Consider the following 18,941-nt stretch of genomic DNA (forward strand, 5'->3'; position numbering starts at 1 on the left):
AAAAAAATAGAGCTGGGCATGGTGGCTCATGCCTATAATCCCAGCATTTTGGGAGGCTGAGGTGGGCAGATCACCTGAGGTCAGGAGTTCGAGACCAGCCTGGCCAACATGGAGAAACCCCATCTCTAAAAAGAAGAGAGAAAAAAAGAAATAAAAAAAATAGAAATAAGGCCAGGCGCCGGTGGCTCGCACCTGTAATCCCAGCACTTTGGGAGGCCAAAGCGAACAGATCATCTGAGGTCAGGAGTTCAAAACCAGCCTGACCAACATGGTGAAACCGCATCTCTATGAAAAATACAAAAATTAGCCAGGTGTGGTGGCAGCCACCTGTAATCCCAGCTACTTGGGAGGTTGAGGCAGAAGAATTGCTTGAACCCAGGAGGTGGAGGTTGCAGTGAGTTGAGATCACACCAATGCACTCCAGCCTGGCCAACAGAATTAGACTCTGTCTCAAATAAATACATTTTTAAAAATAAATGAAAGACTCTCTCACCTTCAGGGGTCTTGTGCAGGTGCTTGGGGGCAGCCCTGGCTTCCAGACTCCGTCCTTCAGTCTTGGCAGGTGCAGATGGCTCTGAACACAGTTCCTGGGAACAGTCTGGTTGGGGGTGGGTGGCATTAAGGTGGGATAGAGGTTCTGTTAACTTCTCCCCAATATTCCCCTAAGACTCACTTTTTCTTCCCTCCTCCCTTCTAGGGTGCTACTCACCACAGTCCTCATAGATGGTGTCCGGGGAGCAGGGAAGGGGGCCTGGGGTTGGGAAGGCTCCCAGCCAGCGCTGCATGTCTGATCTGGTGGGGATATTGGAAAATGTTGCAGTTGGCCCAGGAGATCCTCTGGGGTTGAGGCAGGAGCCACAAAACAGAGAGACTGGGGAAGTTGGGGGAGGTCTGAGAGGCCAGATAAGGGTCCCAAGGGTGTTTTCTAAAGGAAACACAACTCACAGGGAAGAAGCTTGGAGTAGTCGGTGGGTGGGGCGGCCCTGGTGGTTGCTGAGAAGGGAGAGGCGGAAGGTAGGGGGTCCAGATGGATCCGGAACCTGCTGGGCCTGGACCAGGGAGCGATGGGCATAGTCCAGAACCTGTAGCCGCTGCCCACTGCCCAGGGATTGTGTCATTCAGAAGGACAGCAGGGGTCCCGCTGGACCCTTCCTGCCCACTCAGCCTGGGGTCCTTCCTACCCTAGGACTCACCTCTTAGGCTGAGTGATGAGCAGTAGGTCGCTAAAGAGCAGCAGGCAAAGAGGCGTGAAGCGGGGGCGCGAGGCAAAGAGCACGCCCCCCCTCCGGCACCCTAACTCCGTCAGCTCTCCCTGGAACTCCAGGCGCCGTGACCAGGAGACCAGGGGCAGGGCCTGCGAGGAAGCAGAAGCAGAGGAGGTTCTAGCTTCGCAGCACTGTGGGGCAGGACAAGATGGGGAGCCTGGGTAGGGATGTACCTTGACTTTGTGGAAGCGCAGCCTTTGGGTGAGCCGGATCAGCTCTTCAGTCTGCTTCATGCGCCCCACCTCCGCGCTGCAACGCTCGATGATCTGGGTAAGGGGAGCCTCATCACCCATCCCAGCGGTCAGCCCCCACTCCCTGCCATTTCTCTCTCCCACCTTGTCACCTCCCCCAGCTTCAGCTTCCCTCCTGCCCACCTTGCTGACAGCACCCAGGGCCTTCTGGGCATTCTCCTGGCGGCTGGACCCTTCTTCTGTCTGGCGCAGGATATTCTGGGACAAAGAGGAAAGGTGACTGGGCCCCCTGATCTGTGGCCCTGGGATTCAGAGGGGCCACAGCTCAGAGGACCCTGCCTGCTTTGGCTAGCTTCAGCAATGCTGAAAGACCTCATCACTCACCATCTGCAGAACCCTGAGCAAGTCCTGTTACTGCTCTGAGCCTCAGCTTCCTCATCTGTAAAATGGGGCTAATACCCACCTGCTAGGTATACATCAATAGCATTGTTTTGAGGATTCAAGAAGGTAATATATGTAAAGTGCTTAGCATAGTTCTTGGCACATATTAAATGTTGAAAAGAAGGTTGCTCTTATTTTATTTTTATTTAATTTTTTAAATTATTTTTTAAGAGACAGGGTCTCACTATGTTGCCCAGGCTGGAGTGCAGTGGCTATTCACAAGCACGATCCCACTACTGATTAGTACGGGAGTTTTGACCTGCTCTACTTCTGGACTGGGCCACTTCACCCCTCCTTAGGCAACCTGGTGGTCCTTCACTCCCAGGAGGCCATCACATGGATGCCAAACTTAGTGAGGACACCCGATCAGCATAGCGCACTACAGCCCAGAACTCCTGGGCTCAAGCGATCCTCCCACCTCAGCCTCCCAAGTAGCTGGGACTACAGGCGTGCACCACAACTCCCAGGTAATTTTTGTATTTTTAGTAAAGACGGGGTTTCACTATGTTAGCCAGGATGGTCTCGATCTCCTGACCTCATGATCCGCCCGCCTTGGCCTCCCAAAGTGCTGGGATTATAGACGTGAGCCACTGAACCCAGCTCCATCAATTAATTCTATATCACCTGTGGCAAGTTATGTAAACTGTGCCTTAGCTTTCTCATCTCTAAAGTAGGACAAACAATAGTTCCTACCCTCACACAGTTGTGGGTAAGTTTACACAGGTGTATGGCACTTAGAACCATTCCTAGAAAGCTCAATAGCTGTTGAGCTATTATGATTAGTATCATTATTATTATTGTGGTGTCTACACTGGAAATAGATAAAGCTGAATAAAATCATAAAGACAGTGATAATCTAGTTGGGAATTTTTCACATAAAAATCCCACCATTCGCTGGGCTCAGTGGCTCATGCCTGTAATCCCAGAGCTTTCAGAATCTGAGATAGGAGGATCACTTGAGGCCAGAAGTACAAGACCAGCCTGGCCAACAGAGTAAGACCCTGTCTCTATAAAAATAAAAATTAATAAATAGCTGGGCATGGTGGCATTGTAGTCCCAGCTACTTTTGAGGCTGAGGTATGAGGATCCCTTGAGCCCAGGAATCTGAGGCTGCAGTGAGTCGTGATTGTGCCACTGCTCTAAAGATCCCCATATTGGGTAACCTGGTTAGAAAGGAGTCTCTACTTTGCAATAGAAGACAGTGTCTCAGGTTGAGCACAGTGGCTCATGCCTGTAATCCCAGCACTTTGGGAGGCGGAGGCAGATGGATCACCTGAGGTCAGGAGTTCAAGACCAGCCTGACCAACATGGTGAAACCTCATCTCTACTAAAAATACAAAATTAGCCGGGTGTGGTGGCACATGATTGTAATCCCAGCTACTGGGGAGGCTGAGGTAGAAGAATTGCTTGAACCCAGGAGGTGGAGGTTGCAATGAGCCGAGATCTCGCCATTGCACTCCAGCCTGGGCGAGACTCCATCTCAAAAAAAAGAAAGAAAGAAAGAAGAAAGAAAAGAAAAGAAAAGAAAAGAAAAGAAAAGAAAGAAAAGAGTGTCACTGGGCGTGGTGGCTCATGCCTGTAATCCCAGCACTTTGGGAGACTGAGGTGGGTGGATCACCTGAGGTCAGAAGTTCAAGACCAGCCTGATCAATATGGTGAAACCCCATCTTTAAAAAAAAAAGAAAGAAAAGAGTGTCTCAACCCTTTTTTCCCCATTATCACCCCATTAAGGAGCCTTTTTAAGATAATTATCCCTAAACATCCCCCTTACCATGAACCATGAAAGTTTAATTCTACAGATCTACTGTAACTCTGTTTATGCACTAAAGCTTAAGGGAGTACCACTGCTGGAATAACATTATTTTCACATCCAAAGAACCAATTTTTGCCCCCTTGGGGGTGATATCACCCCAGCTGGGAAGGCATGTGGGTAGAAAAATACAGCCGGAGACAACCTCAGAAACCATTCACACACTCCCCCTGAGACCCAGAAAGCAGAAGGGACTTGCCCAAGGTCACTCAGTGAATCAGTGGCAGAGCTAAGTGTGGAACTCATGTCTCCAGCCAGAGGCCCTTTCCCTGTACCTGGACCTGGAGGCAGTCCAGGTGGGGGGAAGAGCCCACACAGCCACTAAGGTAGGGTTTGGTGGGTCCTAGGCTGGGAGACCCAGATTCAGAGTTATGATGGGGGATTTTATGGGTTTTTTGTTTTGTTTTGTTTTGTTTGTTTCTTTGTTTGAGACAGAGTCTCTCTCTGTCGCCAGGCTGGAGTGCAGTGCCACAACCTCGGCTCACTGCAACCTCCGCCTCCTGGGTTCAAACAATTCTCCTGCCTCAGCCTCCCAAGTAGCTGGGACTACAGGCGACTGCCACCGCGCCCAGCTAATTTTTGTATTTTGAGTAAAGACAGGGTTTTTACTGGCCATTTTGGCCAGGATGGTCTCGATCTCCTGACCTCATGATCTGCCCGCCTTGGCCTCCCAAAGTGCTGGGATTACAGGTGTGAGCCAAGGCGCCCTGCCTTTATGCTTAAGGTGGAGTCGGGCCTGGTGATAGCTGGACAAGAGGCCCTCGGGAGAGTTCTCCAATGGGGTTGGTGGGGCAGGTACAGCCGCAGCCGGGTCAGGTACCTGCAGCAGCATGCGGAGCCGGGTGATGCGCTGGAAGGGCAGTAGCAGGAAGGACGGCAGCGGGAGCCGCTCACACTTCGGGAGGCTCTGCAGCCGGCGCAGCTCCGCAGAGAAGCGCACGTTGGTGTCCCTGCAGAAGCAGGCGTGGCTAGCGGCTGCCTGGAGACCCTGGTGTCCCAGCCTGCTGTGGGCCTTGGCCCACCCCTCTCCCCAGCTTCCTTCCCACCCCCGGGACACTCACATGAGGCGGCTGTAGGTCTCCTCCTGATACTGCTGGTTCCGCACGTAATCCACATACACCGAGAAAGGCCCCACGGCGTGGTCATGCACCACATCACACAGGTCGCTGATGTGCGGGGAAGAGCGCACACGGGACAGTAATGTCGCTAGAAACCTGAAGGAATTGGGGAAGCAAGCAATGGGGCGGGTCAGAGAGCCAGGTCTCCCGCGTTCTTGAGAGAAGGGCTGGGAACTAACTGAACCCGCAGAAGGATCCGGGAGAGAGAAAAGGGAGTGCCCAGCAGCCTAAGGCCAGGTTCCCAGGAAGGATGGGAAGCCACTGACCGCTCGCTGACTCCCTGGACTCTCTGCACGTTGGAGAAGAGTGTGTGGTGATCACGCGGGGTGAGCGTGTCCCGGAGTGCCTGGCTTAGCACGAAAGTGTCGGTCAGCAGCCGCAGGGAGCGCAGGTAGGAAGCCTCTGATGTCACCACCTCGAAAAGACTCTAGAAAGAAGAGCACGCAGTCGTGGCAGTCCCCTATGCCTGATTCATGCAGCCCATTCCCAGCACCCTCCTCCCATCTCCCTTGTACAGCCCCCACCTCCTGCATGCGCCTCTCCTGGGGGCTGAGGGTATCCAGAAGGCCGCTGGCTTGCACAGCCGGAAGCTCCTGCCACAGGGTGTTACGAGGTCCAGGGGGTCGTGGGAAGGTGGGTGCATCTCCAGCATTTGCTGGAGAAGGACTCCCATCCTCACTGACCCCCCACAGCTCCTCTGACAGCACAGCTGCTCGGTAGGTCTGGTACAGAGGTTCTAGAGGGCAGACACAGCACTTCAGGGAAGCCCAGTGCCCCCAAACCCTTCTCCACTTCATCATGGTCACAGCAGGGACCCTCAGGTCCAGAGGCCCTCACCATCCTGCAGGGGCAGCTCCCAATTCTGCTCCTTCAGCACCTCTAGGCCCTCCTCTTCCCTGTGGAGAAAGAAAGGGAAGGGAGTCCCCAGGCCCACCACTGCTGCCACCGCAAGGATGTCTGTTGTCCCCATGCTGTACAGGGCAACCCACATGCAGGTTGGATGTAGGGACCCAGACAGCTCCCCACATCAAACTTCAGGTTTTTTGGGGTTTTTCTTCGGGCGGGAAGACAAGGTCTCACTGTGTTGCCCAGGCTGGTCCTAAACTCCTGGCCTCAAGCAATCCTGCCACCTTGGCCTTCCAAAGTGTTGGGATTGCAGGCATGAGCTACTTTGCCCAGCCCAAACTCTAGATCTTTTTATGTGCCATTTAAAGAGGACCCCCCTGAGCTAAGTGGGCCCCGTTCTTATCCAACTGCTGTGGATCAGAGACTTCTGAGTCTCCTCCTCAACCCTCACGTCACAACCATTGTCTGGAATGTTCTATTTGTGTGTCAAGGAAGCTCAACATGATGCACTACAAACTCTCACACCTCCCACCAGCACCTGCAGCCCTCATCTGCCCCGCTCTGGTCCTCGGCATCACCACACCCCCATTCACCCAAGCTAAAAACCACACTAGTAAATGTTTGTTGAATAAATGAATGAACCCAGATAACTTCTGATAGCAATGGTGAATCTGAGATAATTAACAAGCCTGTTTAGCGTAGAAGAGACAGTCATGATTGCCAAATAGATTTTCAGGCAAGAATTGCCATAGAAGCTCAAGGTAAGGGAAGGGAGTTAAGATGGTGCAGGTACTCTGGGCCCGGCTCTTCACAATATCATACCCTCATGATTCCATGCAGTGGTTCCTATGCTTAGCCCCATTTCACAGATGAGAACACTGAGACCCAGGAAGGTTAAAGACTTTTTTTTTTTTTTGAGACGGAGTTTTGCTCTTGTTGCCCAGTCTGGAGTGCAATGGCACAATCTCAGCTCACTGCAACTTCCACCTCCTGGGTTCAGGCGATTCTCCTGCCTCAGCCTCCCAAGTAGCTGGGACTACAGGTATGCACCACCACGTCCAGCTAATTTTGTATTTTTAGTAGAGATGGGGTTTCACCATGTTGGCCAGGCTGGTCTCAAACTCCTGACCTCAGGTGATCCGCCTGCCTTGACCTCCCAAAGTGCTGGGATTACAGGCATAAGCCACTGCGCTGGCCTTCTGTTAGGTCACAGAATCGATAAGGGCCAGAGCTGGGATTCAAAACAAAGGCTGCTTATCTCTAGAGCCCTGGCCCTTGTCCCCTCACCTTTGTGGAGGTGGGATTTAGCTGGAGCTGAAGGTTAGCCTGCCCTCAGGTAGAGGCATGGTAGGGAGAGTGGCGGGGAGTAGGTAGGGGTGGGGGTGTTCCGTACCTCCCCTCCACAGTTGCGGGAGGAGTGTTCCGAGGAGCTTCATCAGGACTGTCCCCTGGAGAGAGAAGCCAGAGTGAAGAGAAAAAACCTCTAGGATCCTCAGCCCAGGACTCCTGACTCCAGCCCCAGCAGGGACTGTTACTATAAAAACTGCAACTTTCTTTTTTTGTTTGTTTTTGTTTTTTGTTTGCATGTTTGTTTTATTCAGTTCCCATAGAGACTGCCAAAAGTTGCCAATGCCAACTGTATTTCAAGTTGTCATGGTGGGGTATTGGGAAAAGTTTTCAATTAGCAATAATCGCACCTTGGGTAAACCTTATTGGCTATGATACTGCCACTGCGAAAAGCTAAAAACTGCAACTTTCATCAGCACCAGAGCAGTAGCTGGTAGAGAAGCAAAGAGCCCAGGGCCTGTTGGGGGTTGTAGTTTGTTGGGCTTTAGTCCCCCTTGCCTCTCCCCATCCCCTCACCTCCCAGAGGTCCACTCCCGCAGGCCCTGCACCTGTTTGGATTCCATCTTCAGAAGGCAGATCGAGATCTGCCTGTGCGGGGTCCCCAGAAATGGTGGCGTCCTGCCTGACACGAGTTGGCTTGGGAGGCTTGAGAGGTGGCAGGAGTTTGCGCTCGGCAGTGGAACGGTAGGATGTGAGGACCACGGCTGGGTGACCGACGCTTGGAGTGTTGGGGCGGGAGCGAGAGGTCCGTAGCGGGGAGGCCCGGCGGGGGGCCCTGGGAACCTCCTCATAGCCCCCCACAGGTACCCATCTGAGCTCCAGGCCAGGCCGGGTGGCATGACAGACACAGGGGCAACAAGGAGGGCAGGCCAGGCCAGCATCTGCGGGAGACAAGTATCCTAAGGAGAAAGCCCTTGGGGCCCAGCCCCACCCCACCCAGGCTGCCTCTGTCTTTAACCTGCCCAGCAAGGGCAACATCAAGGTCCAGCCCCAGGCATCTGTCGATCTCCTCCACTCTGACTCTCTTCAAATCCCAACATACAGAAACCAGATATCCCAAACATTAAATCCATTTTTGAAAAGGTAGCCCCTGAAAGTTAGCCTTAAAGCACTGAAAACGAAGAAGATGGGTGAATTGAGGTCACCCAACCCCACATACTCACCTGGAGCACTGTTCTCCTGGGACCCGCTCCCGGTGAGGGGACCCTCTCTCTCCCCATTCACATCTGCTCCCGCTTGGAGACCTGGCTCCAGGGCATCTGCGGCCTGAGGCTTGCCTTCAGCACCTCCTTCAAACCTGCCAGCCAGCCTCCGCACAGTGCCAGGAGCTGAGGAGGAGCCATTCTGGGCCGGGATCCCCACCATGGGGAGTAGGGGCATGCGGGGTGACCCAGAGGGCTTGGGTGGGGGGACTGGAGACCGGGGGGCAGGTTCAGGGGAGGCGGATCGCCGGGACACTGGGCTGGGTGTGGGGGTGCTGGAAGGTGACTCTGGGGAAGTCTGGGAGTCAAGGCTGGCCCTAGAAGCTGAGGGAGGCAAAAGAGCAGGGGGCTTGAGGGATGCGGCTGGGGGCTCCCAGAAAATGGGGGTGCACATTGGGGTTGGTGCATCATTGGAGATTTGGGGAAGTTCTTGTGGAGAGGAGCCATTGTGAGGAGGCCCCAGGGACTGGGCAGCCCTGGAACGAGAAGGAGGGCGGGGGCGGATGATCCGAGGGGGCTTCTGCGTAGGGGGTGTCGCTGCAGGAAGGGACTGCGCTGACATCTTCCTCTGCGCTCTTCAAAGGAGTGGGGCGCTCTGCTGGAGTCATCCCCTGAGGAGGAGGAAGGGAAAGAGGAAGAGCCTTAGTGCCCTGCAGGGTGGGTAAACTAAGGCCACTGGAAGGCAGGATCTTGAAGTCAGGAGGGAAGGCTGGTGTAGGGGTTCCAGAGAATCCATCAAATTCAATAAGGGGGGATTCCCTTGCTAGTACAGCCGCTCCGTGTCTGCCTGCTGAACCGTGTGTCTGTGGAGGGTGTTGCGGAGGTTTGTGTGGGGGGTGGCACGGTGTGTTGTGAGTGTGCCAGTTCTGTACTTGCCGGGTGGGTGTGCAAGGGGAGAGTGGAGTGTCCAGTGTGTGGCGTGTGGCCTGTGAGGAAGTGCTCGGTGTCAGTGTCCGAGATGGCGGTGCCAGGGTGGCTGTGCGATGTGCGATGTGCGTTCTGTGCTGTCTGGGTCTGAGTGCTGCACGCCTGTCCTGTCTGCTGGGCCTGGGCTGCGAGGGATGCATCACTGTTTTTCTGCTCCACCGGCCCTCCGCCCCCCATTTCCCAGTTCCTCTCTCTGGACTCTCCCTTTCCGGATTATTTTTAGTCTCCTTTTCCTGCCATCAAGATTCCTGGAGCCTCTGACCCCCAGAGATGAGAAGGCCCTGGCACAGTCTCTCCTGTCCTGTGTCCAATCATCCCTGCCTGCCCTGGGGTCTGGTCACAGAGAGAGGTCCAGCACAGGCCAGGGTCCTGCAGGCCTGGGGAGATAGCTGGGAGAGCAGACTGAAGGAGGGGACCAGTCAGGCCAGGATGCTGGGGCCTGGGTTTCTCCTCCTTCCTCGAGGAAGGAGGCTGTAATACCAAGAAGGCTGCAGGGTCAGGGCTGGGGAGCAGGGGAACCCCAAACTCCCATCAGGGGTCAGCAGGAGAGTCAGACCCCTCCAAGCCTCAGATTGGGTCTTGAGAAATGATGTGGGGGAGACATGGGAGTTGCAGATGTTGGGTCTTGCAGCTCAGTGGCCTCTGTTCTGGCGGAAAGTCACTTAGCAAAGTGATCCACACAGTGGTCTTGACCACTGGCCAGCTCCTCCCCAGCCCCTAGTCCTCTGGGACCCCACCCCCTCAGGTACCTGCATTTACTTCCTTCCCTACCCCCCACTCAGGAACCCAGGTGCTTGGGCCCCCAGCACTCACCCTCGAATCCCCTCCTTTCTCAGTCACCTCCCAGGGCTGAGTGAGTAGGGGCAGGAAACAGGAATCGGATCTACCTCCCAACCGGACACCCCCCCACACAAACTACACCACTCTCCACATGCGCACATCACCCAGGGCTCTGGTAGACGGAGGTATCCAGGGTCTCAGAGATTAACGGAGTCGGGGGAAAAGCTGAAATTCAGGCATGGAAAGTGTGTGCGCAAGTTCTACCTCCACAGCTGTGTGGATGGGGGCTCACAGGGATGAGATGGATGGGGTGGGGGTGAAGACAGGGCAGCGATGGCACAGAGCTTGGCTGGGCAGCATGGGTGTCTGGACGCCACTTTCTCAGCTAAGAGATGTCTCAGCTAAGAGATCCCTCCTCGGTGAGTCTCACCATCTCTCCCACAACCTGCATAACCACCTGTCTCTTCAGCTGGGTGTGAGCCAAGCCCTATTTCACATGGAGGGACCCTCCCGCAGGCTTCCCTCCCTAATTCTGCAGTAGGTCCCCATAAATTTACCTTTATTTTTTGGAATCAGTTGTTATTTTCAGCCTGTCCTGTCTGCCCCTTGGAACAAGGAATGCGGAGCTGAAGTCTCCAAGTGTCTGTTCCTGTGTTTCTGGGGCGGGAACTCAGGGCCAGATTGAGATCTCTGCGGAGGAAGCCAGTTCCTCAGCCCCACCCAGCCATTGTGTTGGGTGTGTGTGTGTGTGTGTGTGTGTGTGTGTGTGTGTGTGTGTGTTATAGGAGGGAAAAAAGGGAAAAGAGAAGCGCCAGGAGGTAGGACTGAGGAGAGGAGAGGAGAGGAGAGGAGAGGAGAGGGGAATGAGAAAAGAGGTGCAGACTTGGGGTCCGTCTCCTCTGGGTGGGTATACATTTGCAGGGGCCCAGGCGTGGTTGCCCACCCTTATAATCCCAGCACTTGGGAGGGCAAGGTAGGAGAACCAGCCTAGGTAACGTAATGTGACCCTGTCTCTACAAATGATTTAAAGTAGCCATGAACAGGCCGGGTGCGGTGGCTCGCTCCTGTAATCCCAGCACTTTGGGAGGCCGAGGCAGGTGGATCACCTGAGGTCAGGAGTTCAAAACCAGCCTGGCTAAAATGGTGAAACCCTGTTTCTACTAAAAATACAAAAAATTAGCTGGGCATAGTAGCGTTTGCCTTTAGTCCCAGCTTCTAGGGAGACTGAGGCAGAAGAATGGCTTGAACACGGGAGGCAGAAATTGCAGTGAGCCAAGATCGTGCCATTGCACTCCAGCTTGGGCAACAAGAGCAAAACTCCATCTCAAAAACAAACAAACAAACAAACACTCCAATCCCCAAATGCTCAGGGAGACTGATTTGAGTAATAACAAATCTCTGGTCTCCCAGACAGCTGCCTCTACACTAATTACTTTTTCTCTATTGCAATTCCCCTGTCTTGATAAACTGGCTCTGTCTAGGCAGCAAGCAAGGTTAACCCATTGTGGGTGGTTACAACTTCACCTCTAGATCCTTTTTTTTTTTTTTTTTTTTTGAGATTGAGTCTCACTCTGTCACTCAGGCTGGAGTGCAGTGGATCTCCACTGCAGTGCGATCTCAGCTCACTGCAACCTCAGCCTCCCAGGTTCAAGCGATTCTCCTGCCTCATCCTCCCGAGCAGCTGGGATTACCATCACGCCTGGCTAATTTTTGTATTTTTAGTAGAGATGGAGTTTCACCATAATGGCCAGGCTTGTCTTGAACTCCTGGCCTAAGGTGATCCACCCACCTAGGCCTCCCAAAGTGCTGGGATTACAGGCATGAGAGACCACGCCCAGCTTTTAGATCCTTTTAGGCATCCTGGGAGGGCACTTCTTTCAAAGAATCTCCACACTCTATCAAGAAGGCTAGAGGCTGGGTATGATGGCTCCCGCTGAAGTGGGAGGATCCCTTGACCCCAGGAGTTTGAGACCAGCATGGGCAACATGGTGAAACCCGTCTCTACAAAAAACACAAAAATTAGTCAGGCACGGTGATGTCCACCTGTAGTCCCAGCTACTAGAGAAGCTGAAGTGGGAGAATTGATTAAGTCTGGGAGGTTGAGGCTTCAGTGAGCTGTGATCACAACACTACACTCCAGCCTGAGCAACAGAGCAAGGCACTGTCTCAAAAAACAAAGAAAGAAAGAAACCTAGATTTGTATGTGTGGCCTGTTGTATTTTCTTTTTGCTGCAACGGGAGCATCTTTATTAGTTTTGCTACTTGCAAAAATAACCTTTAAAGAGATCATTAAAAAGTACTGCTACTGGCCTGACTGAGGTGGAGAAACCCCAACTCTACTAAAAATCCAAAATTAGCCAGATGTGGTGGCGCATGCCTGTGATCCCACTACTCGGGAGGCTGAGGCAGGAGAATTGCTGGAACCCAGGAGGCAGAGGTTGCTGTGAGCCAAGATCGCAACATTGTGTTCCAGCCTGGACAACAAGAGTGTAACACCATCTCAAAAAAAAAAAAAAAAAAAAAAGAGTACGGCTTATTTGCTGCAAACATGAATGGCATTTGGCACTGCATTAACTGCTCCAGACCTGAAGTGGGGATGTGAGGTCTCAAGAGTGGGGAAGAGAAGAGGAATGAGATGGTTGGGCAAGCTCCTGGACCTTGCCCTTGTCCTCTCGATATGGTCTGGGTTTATCTCCTCTTCCTCTCCCCACCACCTGGAGGTTTTCATCTGTCTATCTGTTGGGAAGAAATTTCCCCCACTACCAAACACAGGAGAGCATGTTTTGGAGTAGCTGAAAGCTCCCTAGAGCCATACTGAGAATATTCTAACCTTCCTGACAAAGAGGCTACCTTGGGCCCACTGCCCAAAGCAAAGATGAAAACAATGACTTTTCAGATTTATAAAAATCACCATATAAGGCCAGGTGAGGTGGCTCATGCCTGTAATCCCAACACTTTGGGAGGCCCAGGCGGGCGGATCACTTGAGGTCAGAAGTTTGAGACCGTCTGGCCAACACAGTGAAACCCCGTCTCTACTAAAAATACAAAAAGTTAGCCAGGCGCGGTGGCAGGTGCCCGTAATCCCTCAGCTACTTGGGAGGCTGAGTCAGGAGAATCACTTGAACCTGGGGACAGAGGCTGCAGTGAGCCAAGATCACGATGTTGTACTCCAGCCTGGGCAACAAGAGCAAAACCCTGTCTCAAAAAAAAAAAAAGAAAGATGGCTACAACGAGCTGTGATCACACCATTGTACTCCAGCCTGGATGATGAGGGAGACTGTCGCAAAAAACAAACAGGCTCCATGCAGTGGCTCATACCTAATCCTAGCACTTTGGGAGGCTAAGGTGGGAGAACAGATTGAGCCCAGGAGTTTAACACCAGCCTGGGGGCAACCGAGTGAGATCCTTGTCTCTAAATTTTTTTTTTTTTAATTAGCTGAGCATGATGGCCCATACCTGTAGTCCCAGCTACTTGGTAGGATGAGGTGAGAGGATCACTTGAACCCACGAGGTCAAAGCTACAGTGAGCTGTGATCACACCCCTGCACACCAGCCTGGGCAACAGAGTGAGACCCTGTCTCAAATAGCAAACAAACAAATAAAGAAACAAAAACCCAATCCTTCTCATCCCAAATGGCCAAATTCAGCAATAACCAAAAAGTTCTTTCTGAAACCACCTTTGCAAAAATCGTAAATGAGAAAATTAGTTCAATGAATGCTGACCTAACTGACTCCATCTTGCTTCTGATCTCCAAGCTGTCCTTGTTCATTCCTGGGCATGAGCAGAACTGACTTTGGGAGGAACTTAGTTTATAGTTTAGCTTTGAAACATAGATGATAACAGCACTTTCCAAAAACAAACCCCTTTTCTGCTTGGGAACTAGATTACTCCTGCAGGACTAACAAATTTGTTATAAGATTAGAAGTTATGGCCGGGAGAGGTGGCTCATGCCCGTAATCCCAGCACTTTGGGAGACTGAGGCAGACTGATCACTTGAAGCCAGGAGTTGGAGACCAGCCTGGCCATCACGGAGAAAAATCTCTACTAAAAATATGAAAATTAGCTGGGCATGGTGTGGGGTCCAGCCCTACAGGGTCCTTTGAGCCCCTCTCTACTGGTTTGGAGACAAGAAACTGTGGAAATGAAAGACACAAGACACTGAGAAAGAGAAAACAAGAGTTTGGGCCAGGGGGTCCACTGCCAACCAAAGCGCAGAGTCCAGCAGTGGCCCTGAGTGCCTGGACACTCTGACTTTTACTGAATACAAAGCAGGGGGCAGGGTAGGTAGGGTGAGGTAATGGTGGTTAGTGATAGAGTCAGGTAAATCACATCTTGGAGATAGGGGCTCAGGTCTTTCAAGTAGCCAAGGCGAAGAGAAAACCTAATGCATCAGCATTTCTTCATACTTGTCAAGAAAGAACAAAGACGTTAAGATTTATGTTACTATTACTGATTCTATCTTATAGGAAAAGGAGGGACCAGGTGCAGAAGCAGAACATGAAAGTAGACATGGAACGTGGCGGCTGAAGCACAGCATCACATAGAGACAGTTAAGCCCCCGGATGTCTGCGGGCCTCCCTGAGCCATCAGGCCTACCACAAGAGCTTGGAGAAGTGGAGTTTTCGCCTCACTCCCCAAGAAAGGAGATGTCTCGGACGTTTTGGACATCTCCTTCCCTAGCTGACTTAACAGCAGGTGCTTTCCCAGTGCTACCGCTGCTGCACAGCCGAGGCACCCTCCAGCAGCCCTGATGCGGGCGTGACAGAGGACTTAGAGCATTTTGCCTTAGGATCACTTTGTTCATAATGTCACCTCAGTTCCAGGCTTCATAACCTGATAATCATTAGTAAGATTAAAAGATTATATTGAGTATATATATTTCTGTGATTACATATGAATAACTATGTGATTATTCATGATTATATATAGGAATAACTATGTAAGTATATCTCTAGTTCTTTTCTAGTTCTGTATTCATATGGAACAGGCTGAGGCTTCAGACCCTTGCCTCAGCACTTGCTGGGTCTCCCACCCACAGCATGGTGATGTATACCTGTAGTCCCAGCTACCTGGGAGGCTAAGACACAAGAATCACTTGAACCTGGGTGGCAGAGGTTGCAGTGAACCAAGATAGTGTGACTGCACTCCAGCCTGGGTGACAGAGCGAGACTCTGTCTCAAAAAAAAAAATTTGGGTTAGAGACTGTAAGACTCTGAACCTCCCCAAATTGCTCCTGGAGATAACATCATTGTTGTAAAACCTAAGATTAGTGCTTGAGATATTTTCCAGACCCTGCACTCAGAGGATCAGCTGGCAACACCCAGATGGATAAACGGGCTGATCTAGTGCCCCCACCCAGGAACTGACTCAGTAAAAGAGGAGAGTTTCAACTCCCTATGATTTCTTCTCCCACCTGACCAATTAGCACTCCCCACTTTCTGACCCCCAACCCACCAAATTATCAAAAACCCCAATCTCTGAATTTTCCGGGAGATTGAGTAATAACTCATTCAGTTTCACATGTGGCATGGCAGATCTCATGTCAATTAAACTCTTTCTGTACTGCAATGTTGTGGTCTTTTTTTTTTTTTTTTTTTTTTTAGACGGAGTTTCACTCTTGTTGCTCAGGCTGGAGTGCAATGACGTGATCTCGGCTCACTGCAACCTCCACCTCCTGGGTTCAAGTGATTATCCTGCCTCAGCTTCCTGAGTAACTTGGATTACAGGCATTCGCCACCACAACTGGCTAATTTTGTATTTTTAGTAGAGACGGGGTTTCTCCATGTTGGCCAGGCTGGTCTCAAACTCCCAACCTCAGGTGATCTACCTGCCTTATCCTCCCAAAGTGCTGGGATTACAGGTGTGAGCCACAGTGACAGACAATGCCGTGGTCTTTATTTGTACAGAGGACAGGAAGAGCCCACTGGGCAGTTACATTTCCACTGAGGATGCTAAACTGGTGGAATACGGGCCTAGAGCTACTAGTGGCCATCAATGGGGTGGCCTGAGAGTAAAACCCAATATATGGCAGAGGTGGAGAGAGACAGATTTGAGTGCCTTATTCTGATGGCCTGAAGTCATATCTGTGTCTGGAGTTTTCAGTTGTATGAGTCAGTGAGTTCCCTTTTGGTAAGCTAGTGTGGGTTGGATTTCTATCACTTACAACACCAAAACGATCCCTTTTGTAAAGGGAGCTTTTTTTTTTTTTTGAGACAAAGTCTCGCCCCATTGCCCAGTGGAGTGCAATGGTGCAATCTCAGCTCACTGCAACCTCCACCTCCTGGGTTCAAGCAATTCTCCTGCCTTAGCCACCCGAGTAGCTGGAATTGCAGGTGCCCACCATCACACCAGTCTAATTTTTAGTATCTTTAGTAGAGATGGGCTTTCACCATGTTGGCCAGCCTGGTCTCAAACTCCTGAACTCATGATCCTCCTGATTTGGCCTCCCAAAGTGACGGGATTACAGATGTGAGCCACTGCGCCCAGCCATAAAGGGAGCTTCAAATAAAAGAAGTGTTGAGTTCAACTGCCTCCAGTAGGACCAAGACTTGGAAGTCCAGTATAATCTTCCATGGAGCACAGAGCACCAGGGCCTCATTTCTGCCCAGAAAGCTGTTAATGTAGATAGCCTGCGTGTGATGGGGGATAAATCAGGACGGGGCAGTAAGAAAAAGCTGGCCTGCTCTGGGAACTTTGTTTTGTTTTGTTTTGTTTTTGAAGTGGAGTTTCGCTCTTGTCCAGGCTGGAGTGCAGTGACAGGATCTCTGCTCACTGTGACCTCTGCCTTCCGGTTTCAAGCAATTCTTCTGCCTCAGTCTTCCAAGTAGCTGGGATTACAGGCGCCCACCACCACACCCTGCTAATTTTTTTTTTTTTTTTTTTTTTTTTTTTTTGAGACGGAGTTTCACTCATGTTGCCCAGGCTGGAGTGCAATGGCACGATCTCGGCTCACCGCAACCTCCGCTTCCTGGGTTCAGGCAATTCTCCTGCCTCAGCCTCCCGAGTAGCTGGGATTACAGGCATGCACCACCATGCCCAGCTAATTTTTTGTATTTTTAGTAGAGACGGGGTTTCACCATGTTGACCAGGATGGTCTCGATCTCTTGACCTCGTGATCCACCCGCCTCGGCCTCCCAAAGCTGGGATTACAGGCTTGAGCCACCGCGCCCGGCACCCTGCTAATTTTTGTATTTTTAGTAGAGACAGGGTTTCACCATGTTGGCCAGGTTGGTCTTGAACTCCTGACCTTGTGATCCACCCGCCTCAGCCTTCCAAAATGCTGGGATTCCTGGCGTGAGCCACCGTGCCCTGCTGTTCTGGGAATTTATACAGGTTTTGGTCCAGGTGAGGATACACACAGACTATTCTTCCACACCGCCACTAGGTGGAGGCTGAGCACTTCAGGTGCAGGGTCAGCAGCCAAAATGAACCCATCAGCGACTAGGCCACCAAAGAGGAGGCAAGAAAGACGTAGCCCGCCGGGCATGGTGACGCGTGCCTGTACCCAGCTACTCGGGAGGCTGAGGCTGGAGGATCGCTTGAGTCTAGGAGTTCTGGGCTGTAGTGAGCTATGCTGATCTGGTGTCCGCACTAAGTTCCTCATCAATATGGTGACCTCCTGGGAGAGGGGGACCACCAGGTTGTCTAAGGAGGGGTTAACGGGCCCAGGCCAGAAACGGAGCAGGTCAAAACTCCCATGCTGATCAGTAGGGGGATCGTGCCTGTGAATAGCCACTGCACTCCAGCCTGGGCAACATAGTGAGACCCCATCTCAAAAAAAAACAGTGCAGTCCCCTGCCCTCCAAGCCTGGGTGTCTTTCTGCCTCCCTCTCTGCGGTACCACCCCTTCTTTCAGACACCTGGGGACTTTTATGTTTTCTATACAACTCCTCTCAAATCTGACTTAGGACATTCACACCCGGGAAAAAATGATAACAGCCTACAATAAATCAAGACAGTATGATACTGGTCAAAGACTAGATGCAGATCCAGGGAACAGAAAAGCGGGCCCAGAAATTGAGCCACACAAATATTGAAAACTGATTTTTTTACAAAGGATCAAAGGCAGAGGAAGAAGAAGGAGGAGAAGGAGGAGAAAGAGGGAGGAGGAGGAGGAGGAAGGGGACAAAGATGAGGAGGAGGAAAAGGAAAAAAAGGAGGAGGAGGAGGGCACGGTGGCTCATGCCTGTAATTCCAACACTTTCAGAGGCTGAGGCAGGTGGATCACTTGAGGTCAGGAGTTGGAAACCAGCCTGCCCAACATGGTGAAACCCTGTTTCTACTAAAAATACAAAAAAATTAGCCAGGCATGGTGGCACACATCTGTAACCCCAGCTACTCCAGAGGAGAATTGCTTGAATCCGGAGGCAGAGGTTGCAGTTAGCCAAGATTGCACCGCTGCGCTCCAGCCTGGACAACAGAACAAGACTCTGTCTGAAAAAAAAGAGAAGAAGGAAGAAGAAGAAGAGGAAAAAAAAACAAACCCAGACCTCACATAATTTACAAAAATTGACTCAAAATGGATTATAAACCTAAAAGTAAAAAGTAAAACTATAAAACGTCTAGAAGAAAACACGGGAGAAAATCTAGATGATCTTGGGCTTAATTATAAGGTTGTTTGTTTGTTTGTTTTGAGACAGAGTCTCACTCTGTTGCCCAGGCCGGAGTGCAGTGGCACAATCTCAGCTCACTGCAACCTCCCTTTCCAAGTTCCAGCGATTCTCCTGCCTCAGCCTCCCTAGTAAGTGGGACCACAGGTGTGTGCCATCATGCTCAGCTAATTTTTCTTTGTATTTGTTTTTTGTCTCTCTTTTTTTAACATGCTTGTCTACATGCAGGTTTCTTTTGTATTTTTAGTAAAGATGGGGTTTCACCGTGTTGGCCAGGATGGTCTTAATCTCTTGACCTTGTGATCTGTCTGCCTCAGCCTCCCAAAGTGCTAGGATTACAGGCATGAGCCACTGCACTCGGCCTGATTATAAATTTTTATTTATTTGTCTTTTTTTTTTTTTTT

At 51.3% G+C, this 18,941-nt stretch overlaps 1 protein-coding gene and 1 non-coding gene across 8 annotated transcripts in view; both read right to left on the minus strand.

Moving 5' to 3' along the window:
* Positions 1-18,941, minus strand: part of ARHGEF15 (Rho guanine nucleotide exchange factor 15) — a 31,472-nt gene that overhangs the window by 3,162 nt on the left and 9,369 nt on the right. The window contains exons 1-16 of one of the 7 annotated variants that reach the window (XM_017531497.2): positions 10,485-10,649; positions 10,087-10,152; positions 8,182-8,831; positions 7,567-7,899; positions 7,065-7,119; positions 5,663-5,721; positions 5,350-5,561; positions 5,092-5,252; positions 4,769-4,921; positions 4,528-4,657; positions 1,640-1,714; positions 1,439-1,531; positions 1,194-1,354; positions 946-1,098; positions 710-792; positions 494-598 (exon numbers count right to left, since the gene is read on the minus strand). In XM_017531497.2, coding sequence (XP_017386986.1) covers positions 494-598; positions 710-792; positions 946-1,098; positions 1,194-1,354; positions 1,439-1,531; positions 1,640-1,714; positions 4,528-4,657; positions 4,769-4,921; positions 5,092-5,252; positions 5,350-5,561; positions 5,663-5,721; positions 7,065-7,119; positions 7,567-7,899; positions 8,182-8,782 — 2,374 coding nt within the window. In that variant the 5' untranslated portion in view covers positions 8,783-8,831; positions 10,087-10,152; positions 10,485-10,649. Of the gene's footprint in view, positions 1-493; positions 599-709; positions 793-945; positions 1,099-1,193; positions 1,355-1,438; positions 1,532-1,639; positions 1,715-4,527; positions 4,658-4,768; positions 4,922-5,091; positions 5,253-5,349; positions 5,562-5,662; positions 5,722-7,064; positions 7,120-7,566; positions 7,900-8,181; positions 8,832-9,960; positions 10,025-10,086; positions 10,153-10,484; positions 10,650-18,941 lie in introns of those variants that run through there. The other 6 variants (XM_017531496.2, XM_017531500.2, XM_017531498.2 and 3 more) reach the window with 6 other exon arrangements.
* LOC119471769 lies at positions 7,274-7,413 on the minus strand. The gene has a single exon (XR_005200850.1). It is a non-coding gene; the product is annotated as a U4 spliceosomal RNA (small nuclear RNA).

This window comes from Cebus imitator, unplaced genomic scaffold (genome assembly GCF_001604975.1).
Source record: "Cebus imitator isolate Cc_AM_T3 unplaced genomic scaffold, Cebus_imitator-1.0 Scaffold72, whole genome shotgun sequence".
Taxonomy (NCBI): Eukaryota; Metazoa; Chordata; class Mammalia; order Primates; family Cebidae; genus Cebus; species Cebus imitator.